The 18,735-nt window shown below is 53.3% G+C and overlaps 1 protein-coding gene across 3 annotated transcripts in view; it reads right to left on the minus strand.

The window, feature by feature from the left end:
• The window catches only part of LOC113198421 (steryl-sulfatase), an 81,712-nt gene that overhangs the window by 1,943 nt on the left and 61,034 nt on the right, over positions 1-18,735 (minus strand). For all 3 annotated transcript variants that reach the window (XM_077793895.1, XM_026411144.2, XM_026411146.2), the window contains 3 exons: positions 13,696-13,833; positions 6,752-6,911; positions 2,155-2,276 (listed from right to left, as the gene is read on the minus strand). In XM_077793895.1, coding sequence (XP_077650021.1) covers positions 2,155-2,276; positions 6,752-6,911; positions 13,696-13,833 — 420 coding nt within the window. The remainder of the gene's footprint in view (positions 1-2,154; positions 2,277-6,751; positions 6,912-13,695; positions 13,834-18,735) is intronic.

Here is an 18,735-nt window from a genome sequence, read left to right on the forward strand (position 1 = left end):
CATCCCTAGGTACCAGGTCTCTGGCTGCCTCCGTCTCTCTAGGGCCCATTTGGATTGAAGTCCGTCTGCACCACGGAGACACACCACCCAGAGCCACGGCGGCGGGTCCTTTTCCGCCCCGTGGCGTTCATGGACTCTTAGGTCAGACGATTTAAAACGTTAGCGAATGACCATCGTCTTCTCCAAAATGTCCCTGTATGGCTGGGCACCCGTGATCCCAGAGGCTCAGGAGGCCGAGGCAGGAGGATCGCGAGTTCCAAGCCGGCCTCAGCTACCTGGTAAGGCCCTAAGCAACTCAGGGAGACTCTGTCTCAAAATGAAATACAGAAAAAAGTGCTGGGGGTCGGCGCTCCTGAGTTCAATCCCCAATACCCTCCCTCCAAAATAAAAGTCAGTATACGGCACGTGGCTGTATTAATTGTGTATTATAATGCACTGGATTCCAGAATATGCCTACAGCCGTCGTCCCATGAATCGCAATGTGTCCACCTAATTCTGGACGCCTACTTAAATAGAAGCACTTATTTTCACCGACTACCATCATTAGCTGTAATGATTCCGATGCCAGAATTTACAGCGACCACTTTTAATAGGCATCAGACCATCAATGCTTGACTCAAAAATCTCCATTTCACTGCATGAAAATGTATCCATCTTATAATAACGGTTTCACGGGTTTTTAAAAATATAGTGGGAGCCAGGTGTTCTGAAGGCACACACCTGTCATCCCAGCAGCTTGGGAGGCTGAGGCAGGAGGACCACAAGTTCGAGGCCGGCCTCAGCAACTTAGCTAGGCCCTAAGCAACTCAACGAGACTCTGTCTCCAAAGGAAAAAAAAATAGATCTAGGGTTGTGGTTCAGTGGTGAAGCGTCCCTGAGCTGGATCTCGGGTATTAAAATAAATAAGTAAATAAAACATGTCGGGGACAATGACAGTGGCTTGTGATTCACTCACGTCACTCAACCGGGCGAGAGACTTAACAGAGAACTCCGCCTACTGTGATGGTCATGGGCTATCTCTGGGTCTGAGCATCGAAGCCGAATCCCCGGACAAGTCCTCGAGAAAGCTCCGTCCGTCCGGAGGAAACCGACGCGCCCCATTATTCCACGCACCGGTGCAGGCTGCGGCCCAGAATGCTCTAGAATGGAATCCACTTGCAACGGAAAACCGTGTCCGTTTTGCTCCCTGAGGGATGGGCCACGGAGCCGCACTCTGCACAGCTTCTTGGTAAGTCTTTGCAGCAGAGGTGACTCGCACGGAACGGCCAATCAGTAAACACCGAGACACGCAGGGAAACCCGGGCGGGCCAAGCCTGGTGCGTGAGGTTTGCATCTCATGGGGAAAACAGATCCGAAGCCCTTCCTGCAATCCATTGCGGATTCGTGCGACCCACTGTGGATAGGAAAGGGACCCCTTTGGCTCCGTGAGCAGGCCCAGCCTTGCAATAGAGTGGATTCTCCTGTTTGTTGTGTGTCTGGCTCAAGACCCAAGAGTTTCAGAAATTGCACTGAAAGGAGCTGATACCGGCGCCTGTCTCGGGAGCCAGTTTCATCCCAGGGCCAGTTGCCTACCAGAAACTTGCTTTTCTCACCTCTCCCTGTCTCTACCCTCGGTTCTCTCTACTCCTCCACATAAGGCATCCCCCAGCCCCTGATCCAATATGTTCATCTCCTGGGTCTCTCTACGCCGGGGGGCTGGCTGGCTGCATGCATTTGCCGTTTGCACGATCACGCACTGACTCCTTCCACGGACCCAGGATCCCGAGCCCAGGGTCTCTGCCTTCTAGAACATGCCACCAGGAAGCCTTCCGGATTTTTAAAGTGGGAATGGAAAGTCGGACCTCAGCCTCTGGGGAGGCTGAGGCAGGGGAGGCTGAGGCAGGAGGATCGTGAGTTCCAAGCCAGCCTCCGCCAAAGGGAGGCCCTAAGCAACTCAGGGAGACCCTGTCTCTAAATGAAATGCAAAATAGGGCTGGGGGTGGGGCTTCCCCCTGCTGGGAAAGACGGGTTCAGGTGAGCCAGGACAGTGTGGGACAGACACCTCTGTGACCAGAGACTAAGAGAAGAAAGAAAGAAGGAGAAAGGGGCCCAAGGAAAGCGCATTCCTGGTCTGGGGGCCGGCGGCCTCCGGGAGGCAGGGAGGCCGGTACTCACTGTTGGGCGGGTGCCACCGCACGGCGTTCAGGTAGGCGTTGCAGTAGTGGAAGAGGAACTCGTGCTCCGAGCGCCGGCTCTTCCCTTGGAGCAGCGGCATCAGGTCTCGGCCATCGATGATCCTGCGGGAGGAGGAGGAGGTGGGGCGAGGTCAGGTGCGCGTGGATGCAGCGCGCATCACCTGGGAGTCTCCTTTGGGGAATGTCCTTCCCCGCCGAGGTGCTGGTCTGGGGGACGTCACCAGCACCAAGGACATCAACCGATGGCAGCAGGGGCCACCTGCAGGGGAGCCCAGCGCTCACGTCTGCAAAACCAGACGCTTGGGAGGCCGAGGCAGGAGGACTGCAGTTCCAAGCCAGCCTCAGCAACAGGGAGGCCCCAAGCAACTCCGCGAGGCCCCGTCTCCAAATAAAATACAAAACGGAGCTCAGGGGTCCCGTGTCCCTCCCGATGGCAAACCAGGCACAGACGCCATCAGCCACGAGTTTCAATAAAAGCGCCAAAGCCTCAGTTTGGTCCTGAGTTGACCGTCAACGGCCCTGGAGCAGCCGGAGATGCCCTGAAGACGCTGTGACCCTGCCCTCTCTTCTCAGGAGGCATTTAAGGGTCCTCTGGGCCCCTGAGGGTATTTTCTGAGGTTTATTTCGTTGCTATTCAAACCCCAGAATGTGGGGACAGCCGCACGCGCTGCTCAGCCTCACTGCTCCTGCAGCCTCAGCCCTCCTGGTTAATGCACCCAAGTCTCGGGGCTGAAAAGACCCTATTATCATACGTTAGAAATAAGGACCCCAGACAGGCTTGGCTCCTGTCCCGGGGCCGCTGCTTGCCGCTCATCTCAGCCCAGGAGGAGAAAGAAGCGGGAGGCGAGGGCCGGTTCTGTGCAGCCTTCCGCGGGGACCCTCAGGTGCCTCCTTTTCAAACCCCTTTCAAGCCAGACTCTGAGCCTGCAAAGAGCTGGGGGAAAGGAACAGAAGGGAGAGGAGGTGGGCAGGGAGGCGCATGGCCCACAGGGAGCCCCTCCGTGGAGAAAAGCGACAGGTTTGGATCATGTCTCTTGGGGAGGTGTCTCCTGACTCCCCAGAGCAAGAGGAATTGCCAGCGTTTGGACAAATCTCTTTACCGCTTCCTCTTTTTTTTTTTTTTTTTGGTACCGGGGACTGAACCGGGGTGCTTAACCCCTGAGCCCCGTCCCCAGCCCTATTTTGTATTTTATTTAGAGACAGGGTCTTCCTGAGTTGCTTACGGCCTCCCTTTGGCGGAGGCTGGCTTGGAACTCGCGATCCTCCTGCCTCAGCCTCCTGAGCCGCTGGGGCTACAGGCGTGCACCGCCGTGCCCAGCTCAACCTTAACTTCTTGAATCTGTGATTCATTTCTTTATTTCAACCCCCATATGCCAGCAAGACTCAACATGAGATTTAAGATTTGGGGAGAGGGAAGTGCTTTTACGAGATCGGCATTTGGAACCGAAATAATCATTATCATAGGAATAATCACAAATGGGATTGCATTAAAAATCGTAGGCTCCACGTCTTAAAAGTCTTTTTCTTACTTAAAAAGCAAAATATTTTAGTATAAGTGAAGGAGGGGAACGGAGTCTATGCCGTAAACTTTTCCTCCTTCCTATGCACAGAGAGGCTCTTAAAAAAATAATAATAATAATAATGTCTCCGACGCCTGACACGCTCCTTCCTAGAAGCAGGCTATAAATCACACCCCTCCGAAAAGCTGCCGTTGAACGGTGCCGCAGAAATACGGCCTGTCACAGGGAAGCTCATTCCCGCGATGAAAAATGGCAAGTGACCCCACGGAGCTGAACTTTTAAGTGGCGTCTACGCTATCAAAACACTTGGGATTGTTTTAAGCCACTTGTGGGGTTCCTGGCTAAGGACGGTAATAACCAGGGAGGACAGCACCCGGCCGGAAATGTCTGTATCATAGGATTCCAGGGATCGGCGTGGGTCCACCTGCAACCTGTGGGTTGGAAGGTCCTGGTGAGTGGCGGTCCCCGAGGGTCTCAGTGGACCACAGTGTTAGTGGGGCGTCTGGGAAAGCACTAAAATAATTCTCCACCAGGTAAGTAACCGCTCAGGAAATATGTTCACGAGAAAGTGCAGATGGGCCCCAACTCAGGTCCCTAGCAGCCAGAAAGTCATTTTCACAACCCCCCAAAAACATCGATAAGCATCGAACCCTCTGCCGTACGTGAATAGAAAGCAACATCAGTCCGACGGCCACTTGTGGGGTCCCTGAAATCCCAGCAGCTCAGGAGGCTGAGGCAGGAGGATCACAAGTTGGAGGCCAGCCTCAGAAACTTAAAAAGGCTCTAAGCAGCTTAGTGAGACCCTGTCTCAAAATAAAAAAAAAAATAAAAATAAAAAGGGCTGGGGATGTGGCTCAGTGGTTAAGCTCCCCTGGGTTCAATCCCCAGGAAAAGAAAAAAAAAAAGAAAGAAAAGAAATCGACAAAGCTCATTTCTATTCCATCTTGGCGGGAAAGAGTTAAGGCTCCTTTGTAAAAGGTATGTCTTTGAGTATCCAATTTACAGACAGAGAGAAAGATGAAGACGTGACCTAGAAGCTTTTTAATGAAAACCTTTGATGGAATTTCCTATCGCAACTACCTTTTCCATAAAAGAACAAGAGTGAATTTTAGAGCAGGATTTCCCAATCTCGTTCTGGGTCAGACAATTCACTGTTGAGCAGCTGCCTGATGCTCTGGGAGAGGCTGAGCAGGGCCCTTGGCCTCAGCCCAGGGGCTGCAGGTGGTACCCTGTGGTGAAACTATCAAAACGCCTCCCCGGGGGCGGTAGGCAGCGCTCCGTTGCTGTGACAGAATACCTGACAGAAACAACTGTAAGAAGAAAAAATGACTTTGGTCGTGATTTCCAACGTTTCCGTTTGCAGATGCTGGGCCCTATATGCTGGGGGCTTGTCCTCAAGGTGGGGAGGGTGTGGAGGGACAAAGATGCTCACTTGATGGTGGCCAGGACCCAGAGAGAGAGAGAGAGAGAGAGAGAGAGAGAGAGAGAGAGAGAGAGAAAGAGAGAGAGAAGAGGTTCCAAGGACAAATATATATGTTCAAAGGCATGCTCCCAGGGGCCAGCCCTTCCAAGGAGGCACCTCCTCTAACGTGCCCTCCCGCCGACCAGTAGGACCAGCAGCTGGGACCAAGTCTTTAACACATGAGCTTTTGGGGGACAGTCCAGATCCAAAATGGAACACCAGGCATTTTAAATAAACTCCAAGGGGACAGTCCCACTGGGTGGTAGCCACCACTTTAGACAGGGATCCAGGCACACCCAGGTTTATAGCAGCACCATTCACAGCAGCCAAACTCTAGGACCGGCCTCGGTGTCCATCAGTGGGTGAGTGGATAAGAAAACGTGGTGTAGACACACAATGGAATATTACTCAGCCTTAAAGAAGAATGAAAGGATGGCCTTTGCAGGTCATCGGATGGAACTAGAGACCGTTATGTTAAGCAAATTAAGCCACAGGAGGGAGATCAAGGGTTGTGTGTTTCCTCTCATATGTAGAAGCAGGAGAGGCAAAGGAAAAGAGAGGTGGGGGACAGGTCTTATAAAATTCAAAGGGAGATCAGGAGAGGAAAAGGGACCGGGGGTGGGGGGACATGTACAGAGGGACAGGGAAGTACTGGGGAGTGGTATCGGCCAAATTTTATTCTGTGCGTGTACAAATATGTAATGACAGATGCCATCATTATTATGTGCAACTATTATGCACCAGTAAAAAATATGTCAAGAGCCCGGCACCATGGCACACTCCTGTCATCCCAGCTGCTGGGGAGGCTGAGGCAGGAGGATCACGAGTTCAAGGCCAGCCTGGGAGGCCAAGATGATTTTCCCAGCACACGGGAAGATGCTCTTTGTCTTATTTTCTAACGAGCATCCTTACGGTAGGTTTCCTGGGAGCCACATGTCATTGTCACGGGGTTGGCCATAGCTAACAAAACGCGTGCGGGTGCCCTCGCGGGTTCAGAGAATTTCCACGCAGAGTTGCTAGCAGCATAAAGATGGGTGGGTATGGGAAGTCGAGACCAAGAGGTGGACAGTGGCCACCTCTCTGGCTGGTGTGGTAGGAGGGGATGTGTGTGCGCCGGGGACGGGCACATCCCCAGAACAGAGCTTGGAAAATAACCGCCGCGAATGAAAACGATCCATCAGCGCCTCCCCTTAAAACTGCTCAGCCTGGACATGACTCTGGGGGGGGAGAGGAAAGACATGGGGTCCGACTGCGGCACATGCCCTGCTGCTCAGTGGCGAGCCAGACAAATGGCAGAGAGCATCCGCAGGCTGGATGGACCGTCTTACGTCACCTCCCAGGGGACTAAAACATGTCCAGTGACCCTGGGTGACAACGTCAATCAACACAGAAACCAGTGTGTGTGGGGTTTCTCAAAAATATTAAAAGTGCGTGGTCCATAGGCCGCGCCCACGTTTGATCCAGCGCTACTCACCATCGCCAAGAGATGGAAATGGCGTTGATGGAGTGGGCCCCTCACAGGGTCCAGGTCCGATTAACTCAACAAGAAGCGTCCAAAGTGTCCCACACCCCTCCCCTCGAACAGAAGGACGTACCTGTCTTTGGGCAAAGGTGACCCAGCCAGCTTGGCCACCGTGGGGAAGATATCCATGTTGCTCGTGGGCTCGTCAATCTCCAAACCAGCCTCGATCACCCCCGGCCACCGAAGGATGCCTGGGACCCGAATGCCTCCTTCCCAGTTGTTGGCTTTCCCTCCTAAAAAAAATCCCCCAAAAAAAGAGAGGGAAGAGGGAACAGCCTTTAGTCTCTTCAAAGCTCACGCACGTCTGTGTGTTTTTCAGTGCTCGGTCACTTTGGGGACAAACGAGTACTCTCACTGGGTGGCTTCAAAGAGCACTTCAAGACTGAGACGGCGCCCGCGGTGGTGGGAAGAGATAAAGGACAAGGTCAACGCTATGGTGGCGGGAAGAGATAAAGGACAAGGTCAACGCTATGGTGGCGGGAAGAGATAAAGGACAAGGTCAACGCTATGGTGGTGGGAAGAGATAAACGACAAGGTCAACGCTATGCCCGACAGGATCAGCTCTGCAAGGTGGCCCGCGGGTCCTGGCTTTGACCCAAAGAAGGGCACCCCCAGGTAATGGTGGGTGGGCAGCATTTCCAAGCCAGCGAGAAAGCAGATCCTTTCCCCGACCCACGCTGGAACCCAGCTCCGTAAAGACTTTAGTAATTTTTTTTTTTTTTTTAGCCCAGGAAGGCTTGTGACTTCTGGCAGCAGAAGCTGATAAATACAAGCGGCTTTGAGCCACCCAGTTTGTGCCCACTAGCCACACTGGTGCTAGGAAATGAGGACTTTGCCCTGTGCCCTTGGACAAACGGCTGTGCCGTGTTTGTGTCCCGTCCCTGCAGTGGGCTGGTGCTCGACAGAACGATCATGCCTCGTTCCAAGCGTAGTCACCCGTGACGACAAGAAAGCAAAATAATAAAAACCTGTTATCATTACCAGAAGAGCTCTTCCCGTGCACTTGGAGAAAGAAGCTTTGTGCACAGGAAGCAATTAGAATATAATTAAAGCTACCAGACTAGGGACCTGGGAGACACCGCGAGGCTCAGGGTGCATCCGAATATCAACAGATGGTGGATCTCAGAGAGTCCCCCCGGAGACTTGCAGGTGGTGTGTGGACCATGAGTCGATATAGGGACTGCTTCTCTAGAGCAATACCTTAAGACGCATTCACGGTCTAACCTAGAGCTGGGTAATGCACGATCCACGTTGGCTGTAAATGCCATCTAAACTGAGCAAGTTAAATTTCTGTGACCTCCGGCGTGCCCAGGGAACTTGGAGCAAATCTTCCTTTCTCAAAGATGGGGTCTCCCGGCTTTCCAATGAGGGAGGCTCCATATCGACACGCACACAGACACGTGATACATAAACATTTCACAAGTTGAGCAACTGCGTTAGCATTTTTCAAGCCAGAGAAGCAGGGGTGGCCCGAGGAATCAGCTCAGGGGGTCTGCCTGAGGACTCTTCCTGGGTCATCGCCGTGAGCCATTTGAATTGCTCAGCTATTGTGTGACGTGGGTAGATGCACGCACCTTATCTCACTAAATCCTCACACCTGACCCTCGGAGGTACAGCCAGCTGGCTCTCTGCACTGTAAGCGTGCGCAGTCTGGGACGGAGACAAACGTAGTGACGTGCAGCACGCGCCTTGTCTCGACGGCAGAGTGACTGATCCAAATCCAGCCGAGTCCATCCCTGAAGCCCGTGAATTTGTGCAGCTCCTTCATCGCACTTCATCTTTGCAGGCAGAGAAGCGTGAAGGGCCACAGGATGCAGAAGGACCAGGTCGTGGAGCAGATTTTATATCCTCCCCAGGGGGGAAATCAGAGACCCAAGGACCCTCACTCCCATTCCAGAGACTCCAAATCCCCAAAGAATTCCAAGCCACAAACAGCCATCTGCCCACAACACTCACGCCTGCCTGCAAAGAAGTGGCTTATGGGTGTGCAGGTGACAGGCACAGGGCACCCTCAGTGCTGGCCCAGGACACAGGGACACAGCTGTCTCTGCAGCCCCCAGACCCAGCCTCCTGCGTGCACGGTGGCATAGGATCCGACACGGCTCCCTCATCGACTGTCAAAGTCACGTCACCCCACGCACATGGTGAGCCTCTCACGGTTCATCACCGACCGCCACCAACTAACAAATGCATCAATAAATAGAATCTCCTGCAATTCTCTGAGGCTGTAAAAGGGGGTGTTTTTGTAACAGCCACGGTAAGAAAATATGTCTTTAAAACTTCTTCTTTTTTTTTTTTTTTTTTGCAACAGATGATACACCCATCCGAGGACGCTGCCCTGGGACAGCAGGTTGGGTGCCGGGATCCCACATGTCCAGGCAAGAGAGGCAAATACCGTTGGCCATCAGATGGGCCGGCTCCAGTCCTTCTCCTCCCGCAACGTGACGCGGAAACGAAAATGCAAAAAAAACGTGCCCAACAAACAGGCTGAACCCATTCAGCATCCGGGAAAACCTGGTCCGAGTTACACAGCGAGCGACGGAAGGTACAGAGAGAGTTTCAAGGATCTGTCCTTAGGTTGTTGTGATCCCAAAGTCACCAAAAGGGGACACAAAGATGTAACGAGGCCCTTCCTCCGGGCTCTCCTTGGGGACAGCTGTTTCCAAACGAGGCTGCTATTTTCGTCCCTCCCGACGCCGTCACTCAGCACGGCAAGAGCATAGGCTAGTCATTCTCCAGCTTGATCCGGGCACAGGGATTGGAGAAATATCTCTAATTTTTTTCTTCTTCTCATTTTCCTGCTCTCTGGTGTCTACCCACTTGGGACGATTCAGACGGAGTCCCTAACCTGTCCACTAGACTGTCCCAAAGTCCACGGCTGCAAATGTGGGTCTCTACCCAAGACCCAGATGGCAACTATCATGAATTAGATTGGGGGGGGGGCTTTCCCCATGACTCAACTCTGCAGCTGGAGCCAAAGATCAGCAAAGGTCTTGTGCCACCTCCGTAGATAAGCAGGACTGTGTGCCAATAAAACTTTATTTACAAAGCCCCAGCTTTGGGCCACCTCTTGCCACCTTTGCATGAGTTCACGGAATTCCGGTTTAGGGTTAGGCTCCAACCCTGTCCTTATGCCAGACCATTCAATTCTTCAACCTTGAGGGAATCGTCACAGCCACTTAATGAACTATATTTTTACCTAATCAAACTCCGTAAGATCTCCCGCCTACATTGTATATCTGTCTCTCTCTATAAATATCATATATATATATTATATGTGAAATATAATGCATATATCACCTATATTATATGCTACAAAATACATATTATATTGCATATAATGTTATATATATATATTATGTGACACATAGTATTAATGCAGATATGATATAAAATACCTATGTTACATATATTCTAGCCTGTAATAGAATCATATCCTGGTTGGATACGATTCTTGGGGGTAACTGGGGATTGACTTCAGGGGCTCTGGGCCACTGAGCCCCGTCCCCAGCCCTAATTTGCATTTTATTGAGAGACAGGGTCTCCCAGAGATGCTTAGCCTCCCTTTGGCGGAGGCTGGCTTTGACCTCGCGATCCTCCTGCCTCAGCCTCCCGAGTCACTGGGATGACAGGCGTGGATCACCGTACCTGGCTTCACATTTTTATATCACGCCTTGGTCAGCGTTACCATTCCTCCCCGGGAGTTCTCTCACCGGCTCGTTACCCTGGCTGGATGGCTCCATGACACGCTTTGCAGGGTCCCCTGCTCAGAAATGCCTTCCAAGGGATGTCACCCTGATGCCCACTGGGCAGAGCGCACTTACCCCAACCTAGACATCCCTGCCTGCTGCAAACCCAGGCTGCAGCGTGTGTGTCTGCAGAGCCTCGTCCTCTTGGGTTCACGAAGAACCAAAGGACGTGAGACTCATCAAGCAAAGAGAAAAGGATACAACCGAGAGAGATTTTGTTGATTTGCAATTAAAAAACAAAACAAAACAAAAAACCAGGATGCTGTTTTGCAGCCAAGGGTCCTTTCCGTAAGCAGGAGGATCCGGAGAACCGGTCACACCGTTGCCGATCGGCACAAAGAGCTCGTCGATCTAACCTCCTGGAGACCACCCAGGACCCTGCGCTCTCTGGGGTCCTACCTGAGAACCGAGCCCACGCGCAGCGTGCTCCATGCTCCATGCCCATCAACAAGTGCACCTCGATGGAATGGAGCCATGGTGTTTCCTCCCCCCGGTAAAAAGATCAAATCGCTCCCTGAAAGCCGTGTCGTTCGGCGAGGCAAACAGATGCCAAAATCAGTGATTTTTTTTCTTCTTTTTTAAAGCAACTCGTACGATCCGTTGCTTTTGGAATTTGTGCTTAAGGGAGAAGACAGATGCGTCTCTTGCAGGTGTCGGGGGCAATTCTAAGAGCATCTTGCAGGACGGCAGAGGGTGTCTGTGGCTGGACACTTAGGAAAATACGACTCCCCCCGGAGTCTGCAGAGAGAGTCCGTGCAGTTAATTTCTCTCCCCCACTGACGTTGATCGCTTGCCCATCGGCAGAGGGAAGGGAGGGAGGGATGAGCGTCCTTCAGGGTGACCTTGACGAGGGAGATGGTAAAGATGTTAGAGTCGGTTCCACTGACTTGTTTCGGAGATTCCAGGAGACCCTGCCCCGTGGGGACCAGGAAAACCACTAAAACTGCATTGCTTTTTTGTCCAAAATGCTTTGCAACGGAAGGATCTACTTATTGATTTGACTTTTGCAAGATTTGCCTAGCAGAGTCACATCCTTGAGGGCGAGGGACCAGCTCCAAACACAAAAGTAGACTAGTTTCATCCTCCCCTTAGGCACCCAGGCTGGGGGTCACCACGTTGTAAATGACTCTGGGCGTGAGCAAAGTTTGGTAGATGGAAATGTCTGATTGGCACGCTGCCTCCGTGTCGGAGAAGTTGGAGAGTGTTTTGGGGGAGTTTCCGAGGTTGGGATGAGACTGTCCCGCCCCCAGATCTAAGGAAGGGCTACTCTGGGTTCCAGATTCACAGGGGACAGAGAGACAAAATGAAGCAAAGACATCCTCAGGGAAAATGTCAGATGGGCACAGAAGTTAAAAGAAGGGGTTTGGGGCAAGGACCTTCATGTTGGTGCAGAGAATTCTTGCAGAGGTGCTGTGGCGGAAAGACCAGATCCATCACCTCCGGGGACACCCCCACCCCCCCCTTCCCCAACCACGTCTGGCAGCGGCCACTCATTCTGCACTCTGTCCCCGCTCACCCACGGAGGCACACTCAGGTGCACTGTGGCTCGGCCGTTGTGAACCGCGTGCGGGTGTCTGTCGGCACTTTGTGCGCATCTGCAACCAGGAGTGGGGTGGCTGAGTCCCAGGCCGGCTCTGTCTCTGGTTTCTCTGAGGCGTCTCCACGCTGTTTTCGGCACTCAGGACCGTGCTACTTTGCACGGTGACTCTGTAGCAGCGTGCAAGGATTCCCTTCCTGTAACATCCTTTGCCGATCCTTTTCCTCTCTCCTGTCCTCCCCTCTCAAGAGCCAATGATAAATGATGGAGGAGGCAGGAGAATGTTCATTCCCCGGATCTAATGGTCTGACACTGTTTCCGTGAAATAGAACGCCGTGGTGAGCCCCATCCACACGCACAACCAGATTTTGTTGACTGGCCATTAAAAAAATAAAAATCAATACAAAAATTTAAACCAGTATGAATGTGAATATTGTCGGATTTCTGTTGTTTACTTATTTCTCTTGCTCTGCATAAAGATCCTAACAACTTGGTAGGAGAACGTAGTTAAGTTAACTAGTCCCACTAATGAAGACAAAGAATCCTGGATGACTTCTCCCCACATTAGTGATTCAACCCAGGGGCTCTTTACCAATGAGCGACATCCCCAGCCCCTTTAATTTATTATTATCATTTTTATTTAAAGAGAGGGTCTCGCCAAGTTGCTGAGGCTGGCCTCCGACTTGCAATCCTCCTGCCTCAGCCTCCTGAGTCACCAGATGACATACCTGTGCCGCCGTGCCCCACTAAACCCTTCATTCTTAAGTGGAAAGATGAAATCCGAGCAGAATCCTGCCCGCGGAACATCCCATCTCGCCTCTCCGTCCAGTCTCCCTTTAAGCTCCAGCTGATTCACAGACAAAATTCACCCACCTCTAGGTCTTACCAGGATAATCCCACTGAAAACACATTTCCTTTAAAAGGTGCGTGTCTGTGTGTGTGTGGGGGGGGTGGATAATGAATGTTTCCACTCCGTCTTTACCTCCTGAATATTAAATCATCATGTTGAAAATGCAAACGGCAGCAGACATGCAGCAAGGATCGACTTGTTGCATTTTGGAGAAGGCTCAGACCCTCCTGAGCTACTGTATTCCATGAGCTTTGGTGTCTCTGGCCACCAAAGCAAAATGCCAAGTGCGTCTCCTGCTGCTGCTGCTGCTGCTGCTGCTGCTGCTGTGTGAACCACCCGGGCTCCATCCTCCTGGGCCGCCTGCCCTGCCCTGCGGCTCCCGCGTCCTGCATGCAACTCGGCTCAAACAGCTAAGGTGACCCCGCCGCAAGACCCGAGTGGCAGAGGGGACCACGGTTTCCCATAAGCCAAACAATGGCTTCCCCAAGACGTCCCCGTCCCTGGAACCCGTCAATAATGTCCCAAACAGGGCAGAAGGGACGCCGCGGACGTGACCGAGAGAAGTGTCTCGAGACGGGGAGAGAGGACGGGGTCACGCCGCTGGCCTCACAGAGTCTGGGTGACAGGAAGGTACAGAGGGACAGAGTCACGGGATCAGAGGCGATGGGGACGGAAGCCAGAGAGAGACAGGGAGAAGTCAGCAGATGACCGATTTGGTGGCTTAGAAATGGATCCGCTTTGGAGCCCAATGGAGATCCAAGCCCCAGTGGTCACCTTGGCTCGGTGAGTGTCCAGTGCCGGGGACACCAGGGGCTCAAGGAAAAGGCGGCCACGGAGCAGGGGGGCGGACAGCGCTTGTCCACTCACTTTGCGCCTCTCACCTTTATAGATGCCGTTGCTGCCGCCATGCCTCTGGCCCTTGGCGGTCACCTCCTCGACGTGGGCTCCGTGGTCCGAGGTGAAGTAGACGAGGGTCTTGTCGGCCAGTCCCAGCTCCTCTAGGACATCCAGGACCTGCCCTGGGGGAGGGCAGAGATGCATGTTAACGCTGTTCCGTGATCCGGGGAGAAAGGGACGCGGTCCCCCCCTCCGCTGGTGGGAGGTGACCGCGGCGTGCGTGGAATTGGCCTCCGTGACACTGGGCCCAGGCGGGGCTCCCCCGAAGGAGCATCCGAAAGATCCAGTCATGGAGGGGAGCTCACTACGAAGAAGCATCGTCGCTTCTACAAGTAACCAGCCTCGCGGATCAGGAGAGGTTTGGGAGAACGTGCCGGAAAGGAGTTGCCCAGGCTGGCCTCAGACTGGCCATCCTCCTGCCTCAGCCTCCCGAGTAGCTGGGATCGCAGGGGTGCACCCCTGCATCTGGTATGAACGTCACCCTTAAAAACGGACAGCAGACACCACCCACCCAAGTCGGGAACCCACGGTCGGGGCTTATCCACGGGCCTCAAAGGTTTTCTCAGTCTCACCTTCTTCTCTCCAAACCTCACGCGGCAAACCACCCGCAAATGTGACTTTATGGATCATAACACTGACGGGAAGAACAAAAAGCGATCCTTTCGACCGTCCATGAGTCCCCTCTGCAGGCAAAGAGTCTGTACTCAGCAAGAATCAATGTGGAGCCAAAGAGACATTGAATAGACCTCAGAGCCTGGGCACGCGGGTGCACATCTGTAATCCCAGTGGCTTGGGAGGCTGAGTCAGGAGGCTCAAAAGTTGAAGGCCAGCCTCAGCAAATTATCGAATCCCTGAGCAACTTATCAAGACCCTAAACAAAATATAAAAAAAGGATTGGGGATGTGGCTCAGCGGTGAAGCACCCCTGGGTTCAATCCCTGGTACAACTCAGCAAGCCACCTGTGCGCGGGAGCTCGTTTGGCTCTGGGGTTATTTGGCGGCGACACAAACCTGAGCCTTCTTTCCTTGAAAATGATCATTAGCTTCACGAGCGAGTGGAAGTAGACGCATCGAGATGATACCCCCCCACCCCTCCTGTGAGAGAAAAATTTCCCCTCCAAAGGGTGAGTGGATACCTAGACTGCAGAGAACCCAGTTGATGCAAATATTGAAAGCATCGAGGGATCCCACCGGGCAAACACATAGAGGAAACATGAATGCGTGTCTTAAGGGAAAGAAGTCAACACACCGTGCGACGTTATGACGGGAAAAAGGCAAACAGTGGAGATTATAAAAGGTTCTGTGGTTGTGAGGGGTGAAAGGGGAGGGGTGGGTGAGCAGGTGGAGCCTGGGAGATGTTCTGGGCTTTGACCAGCGTCGGGCAGGACGCTGCAGTGGTGCATGCAGTGAGATACCCCAAGTGTCAATCAAGCCCTCCGTGAGTAACAATGTATCGATCCTGGGTGGCCGATGGTAACAAGTACTACATCGTGCCATAGTAACAAAGATGACCCAGTAACTAGGTCAAGGTGCACCTTGTCCCACAGAGGGCACAGGATACAGATGAAAATTCTGTCCTTTCTATTTCTTTATTTGGGTTCCTTAGGATTGAACTCAGGGACACCCGACCCCTGAGCCCCGTCCCCAGCCCTATTTTGCATTTTATTGAGAGACAGGGTCTCCATGAATTGCTTAGGGCCTCGCTTTGGTGGAGGCTGGCGATCCTCCTGCCTCAGCCTCCCGAGCCGCTGGGACGCCAGGTGTGGGCCACTCTGCCTGGCTCTACTTTCTTTTCGATTTTTTTTAGGCAAACCTAAAACGGCTCAAGTATAATTTTAATTCCAATGCACCTGGGGCTCCAGGCCTTCCTTATTCACCGGCTGTGTGCGCGGGGCTGGGGTGACATAGAGCTGCAGGGGCAGCGCTTAAATTCGGAGCTGGACTCCTAACTGCTTTTCTTTGCCGAAGCCAGCCGCCTTGTGTGTCTGGTCACGCCCGTGGGCTACAAACCTCCAGCTCCGTGCATGTGCGTATGTGCACGTTCACGCGTGCGGCGGTCTCCTTCCCACCAGTCCCCCTCGGTCCTTCTGCATGCTCATGCCCCTTGCCGGATATTTCCTCCAAGTTCCACTCTTTTTTTCCAATGACCACGATGACAGATTTAACGTGTCCCTATTCTTCTTCTCTGAGAAATTGTCCGAGTCCCCTGGGGACCCACTGGGCCGCGTGATTCTCTCTTTCCATCCTTTTATTTTCCCTCCTGCTCAGAGCCATGCCCCGCCGCCAGAGGTCTGCAAATATATAGATATATATTTTTTTTTTCCAGGAAGGCTCTGGAGATGTAATGATACCAATTTATACGGGATGATGGCTCTGAACGACCGACAGCGGGCTGCCAGGGAGCCTCTGAGCGGAATGTTTTATTTCCAGAGCCTTCTCTCTCTCTCTCGTTGCTCCCGGAGTGAAACGAATACAGAAAATGAGCCCTTTGGAGAGCACTCTGGGGCTCAGGAAGCAGCCTCCTGTGAAAGCCAGGGCTTTCCGACCCAAGACCTCGGCACGCGAAAGACGGAAAAAAAAATAAATAAAAACGTGGAAATGCGGGGAGGTGGCCGTGTCTCCGTCGTGAGCGGACGCACACAGGGTGCAGGGGAAGGCCGGCTGCTGGAGAGCCCTCTCGGGGCTTGGGCGCTCTTGCAAAGCCCGTGGGCGGCCACCGCTCAGAGGTAGCAGGAGGCTACTCCCTGCAGGAGAGGGAAGGGGTCTCCAGGTGCAGGTGGGATGGCAGGTGGCCGGTGAGCAAGATGCCGTCACCCGAGGCCCTTGCGTTCTCGCTTCTGATGGACGCTCCTGATGGACACCCAGGTCCCCAGCTCCACCCTCGAGATGGGACATGCAGCGGCTAAGAGCAGGTGCTGCTCTTGGTAGCAAAGCAGTCACTGGAGCAGTGCATAAGGCGCTCGGTGCTGAACACTGGGTCTGGGACCAGCTCGGAGGCTCAAGGGGCCGACAGAGGACAGAGGGGCCATCTGCAAGTTGGGTGTCATTTATCTACAGGATCAAAACCAAGTTCCAAAGCTTCCAACTGATTCATAAAAATGCCCCGTGAACTTTCCCCATTTGCAGAAGGCAGATAGAAACCACCCCGAGATGCCGTGGCACCTCGGAGGGAACGGTGGTTACCGACAGCAGCCAATTCTGGGGACGATGGGGGACCCAAGGACCTGCCATACGCCGTGGTAGGGACTGCGGACTTGGCAGAGCCACTGTGGAGAAGACAAAGGACGCTCCTCCAAAATGTTCATTGCAAGATCATTCATAGGAAGCAAAGATGGAGCCAGCCCGGGTGGGCATCAAAAACGGGCGCAAAGAAGATGTGGACCGTTCTGCATCACACTCTAAAGGAGGGTAAAGAATAAATAAATAAATCCTGCTATTTGCACCCAAATGGGAGGAACCAGAAGGCGTCACGTTAAGTGAAAGAGCCAAACACCGAGAGAGACGCCATCTGCATGCTCTCTCCCACACGGGGAAGCCAAGAGTCCGCCTGGCCTCACTTTATTCCATCGAATGCATTTTCTTTTTTTTTGCGCCCAATGCAGTCCGGGGCTCAGTCCGGCAAGCGTCCACCAGGACCTCAAATCTGGGGCACGGGAATGAAACTCTGCAGGGTGGGCTTCAGGGGCTAAGGAGGTGGAAAGAAGAAGGGGAGCCCCGTCTGGATCTTGCTCGCCTCGGTCACACCCTCCCCATCCACTCCTCACGTCTGCATCCTGTCCTCAACCTAAAAATCCCAGACACGTTCACGAGCCGCGCCTGATCATGTTCCCCAAAGCCGTGGACAAGGAAGCCAAGGTGACCTTCAAGGACAGATTAGAGGAACGTCATCTTTCCATCTTCTTGGCCTCACAGTAACTGGAGTGTGAGTCGAGGGTGTGGCGTTTTGGGAAATAGACGGCACGGCTCGGGATAGCTCCCTTTCTTGCAGAGAACAGCGGTGTTTTTACGCATAGAGGAGCAAAGACACGTGGAACAAGGTTGCAGAATCCACTGCATGGAATGAGACTCACGTGTCTGGGAGAAATCCCAACGTGGACACGGCTGTCGGTCTGAAGTCACCCTGGACAGCTGCTTCCATAGGGTCAGCAACACCAGAGTGGTGCATTGTTTTCCAGGTTGGAAGGGAATATTTTGAACGGGCAAACTACAGAGCCAACACAGTCTGTCCACTCTTGATTCAGGTAGGGACGCTGCATTTGTTGGACTCTGTTTTCTTGCACAAAACAAGGGTTGGGTGAGCCGGGCACAGCGGTGCACGCCTGTCATCCCAGCGACTCTGGAGGCTGAGGCAGGAGGATCGTGAGTTCAAAGCCAGCCTCCGCCAAAGGGAGGCCCGAAGCCACTCAGGGAGACCCTGTCTCTCAATAAAATGCAAAATAGGGCTGGGGACGGGGCTCAGGGGTCGAGGGCCCCTGAGTTCGATTCCTGATACCCCCAAACAAACAATGGATGGCCACCAGCTTCTCTTATCTTGCCATGGGAGGTGACCCAGGCTGTCGAAGGTCCATGAGGTTGACCAGGAAGGAAGAGGCTCATGGGATCCTGTCTAGGACCAAGGCCAATGAAGCTCAGGAAATGGATTAGACGGTATCAGTCACCTTTCCGACGCTATAACAAGAAACCTCCTGCAGACTCCCCCCAGCGCCAGGCTGGGGACCCCGCCTTGAGCGTGGGGGTCTCAGAAAACAGCCAAGATCCCAACTAGAGCCACCCTGAACTTCCGCAGCCACCGTCAACTGCCAACGCAGCCGTCACCCTCCTCCCTGAGCCGGAATGTGGGGTGGACACAGAAGCAGGAGGAGCCGAGGATTCCCAGGGCCCACAGACTCCGGCCAGGATGCCCAGCCCCTTCGGGATTCTCCGTCTTGACGATGCCCTGCACGCCGTCCGCCCTCCCTTCTGCTGCAGGGCTGGGTTTCCGCACAGGAGTTGACCATATCGAAAGCCAAAGAGAGAAAACAGAAA

The sequence above is a fragment of the Urocitellus parryii genome, chromosome X (genome assembly GCF_045843805.1).
Source record: "Urocitellus parryii isolate mUroPar1 chromosome X, mUroPar1.hap1, whole genome shotgun sequence".
Classification (NCBI taxonomy): domain Eukaryota; kingdom Metazoa; phylum Chordata; class Mammalia; order Rodentia; family Sciuridae; genus Urocitellus; species Urocitellus parryii.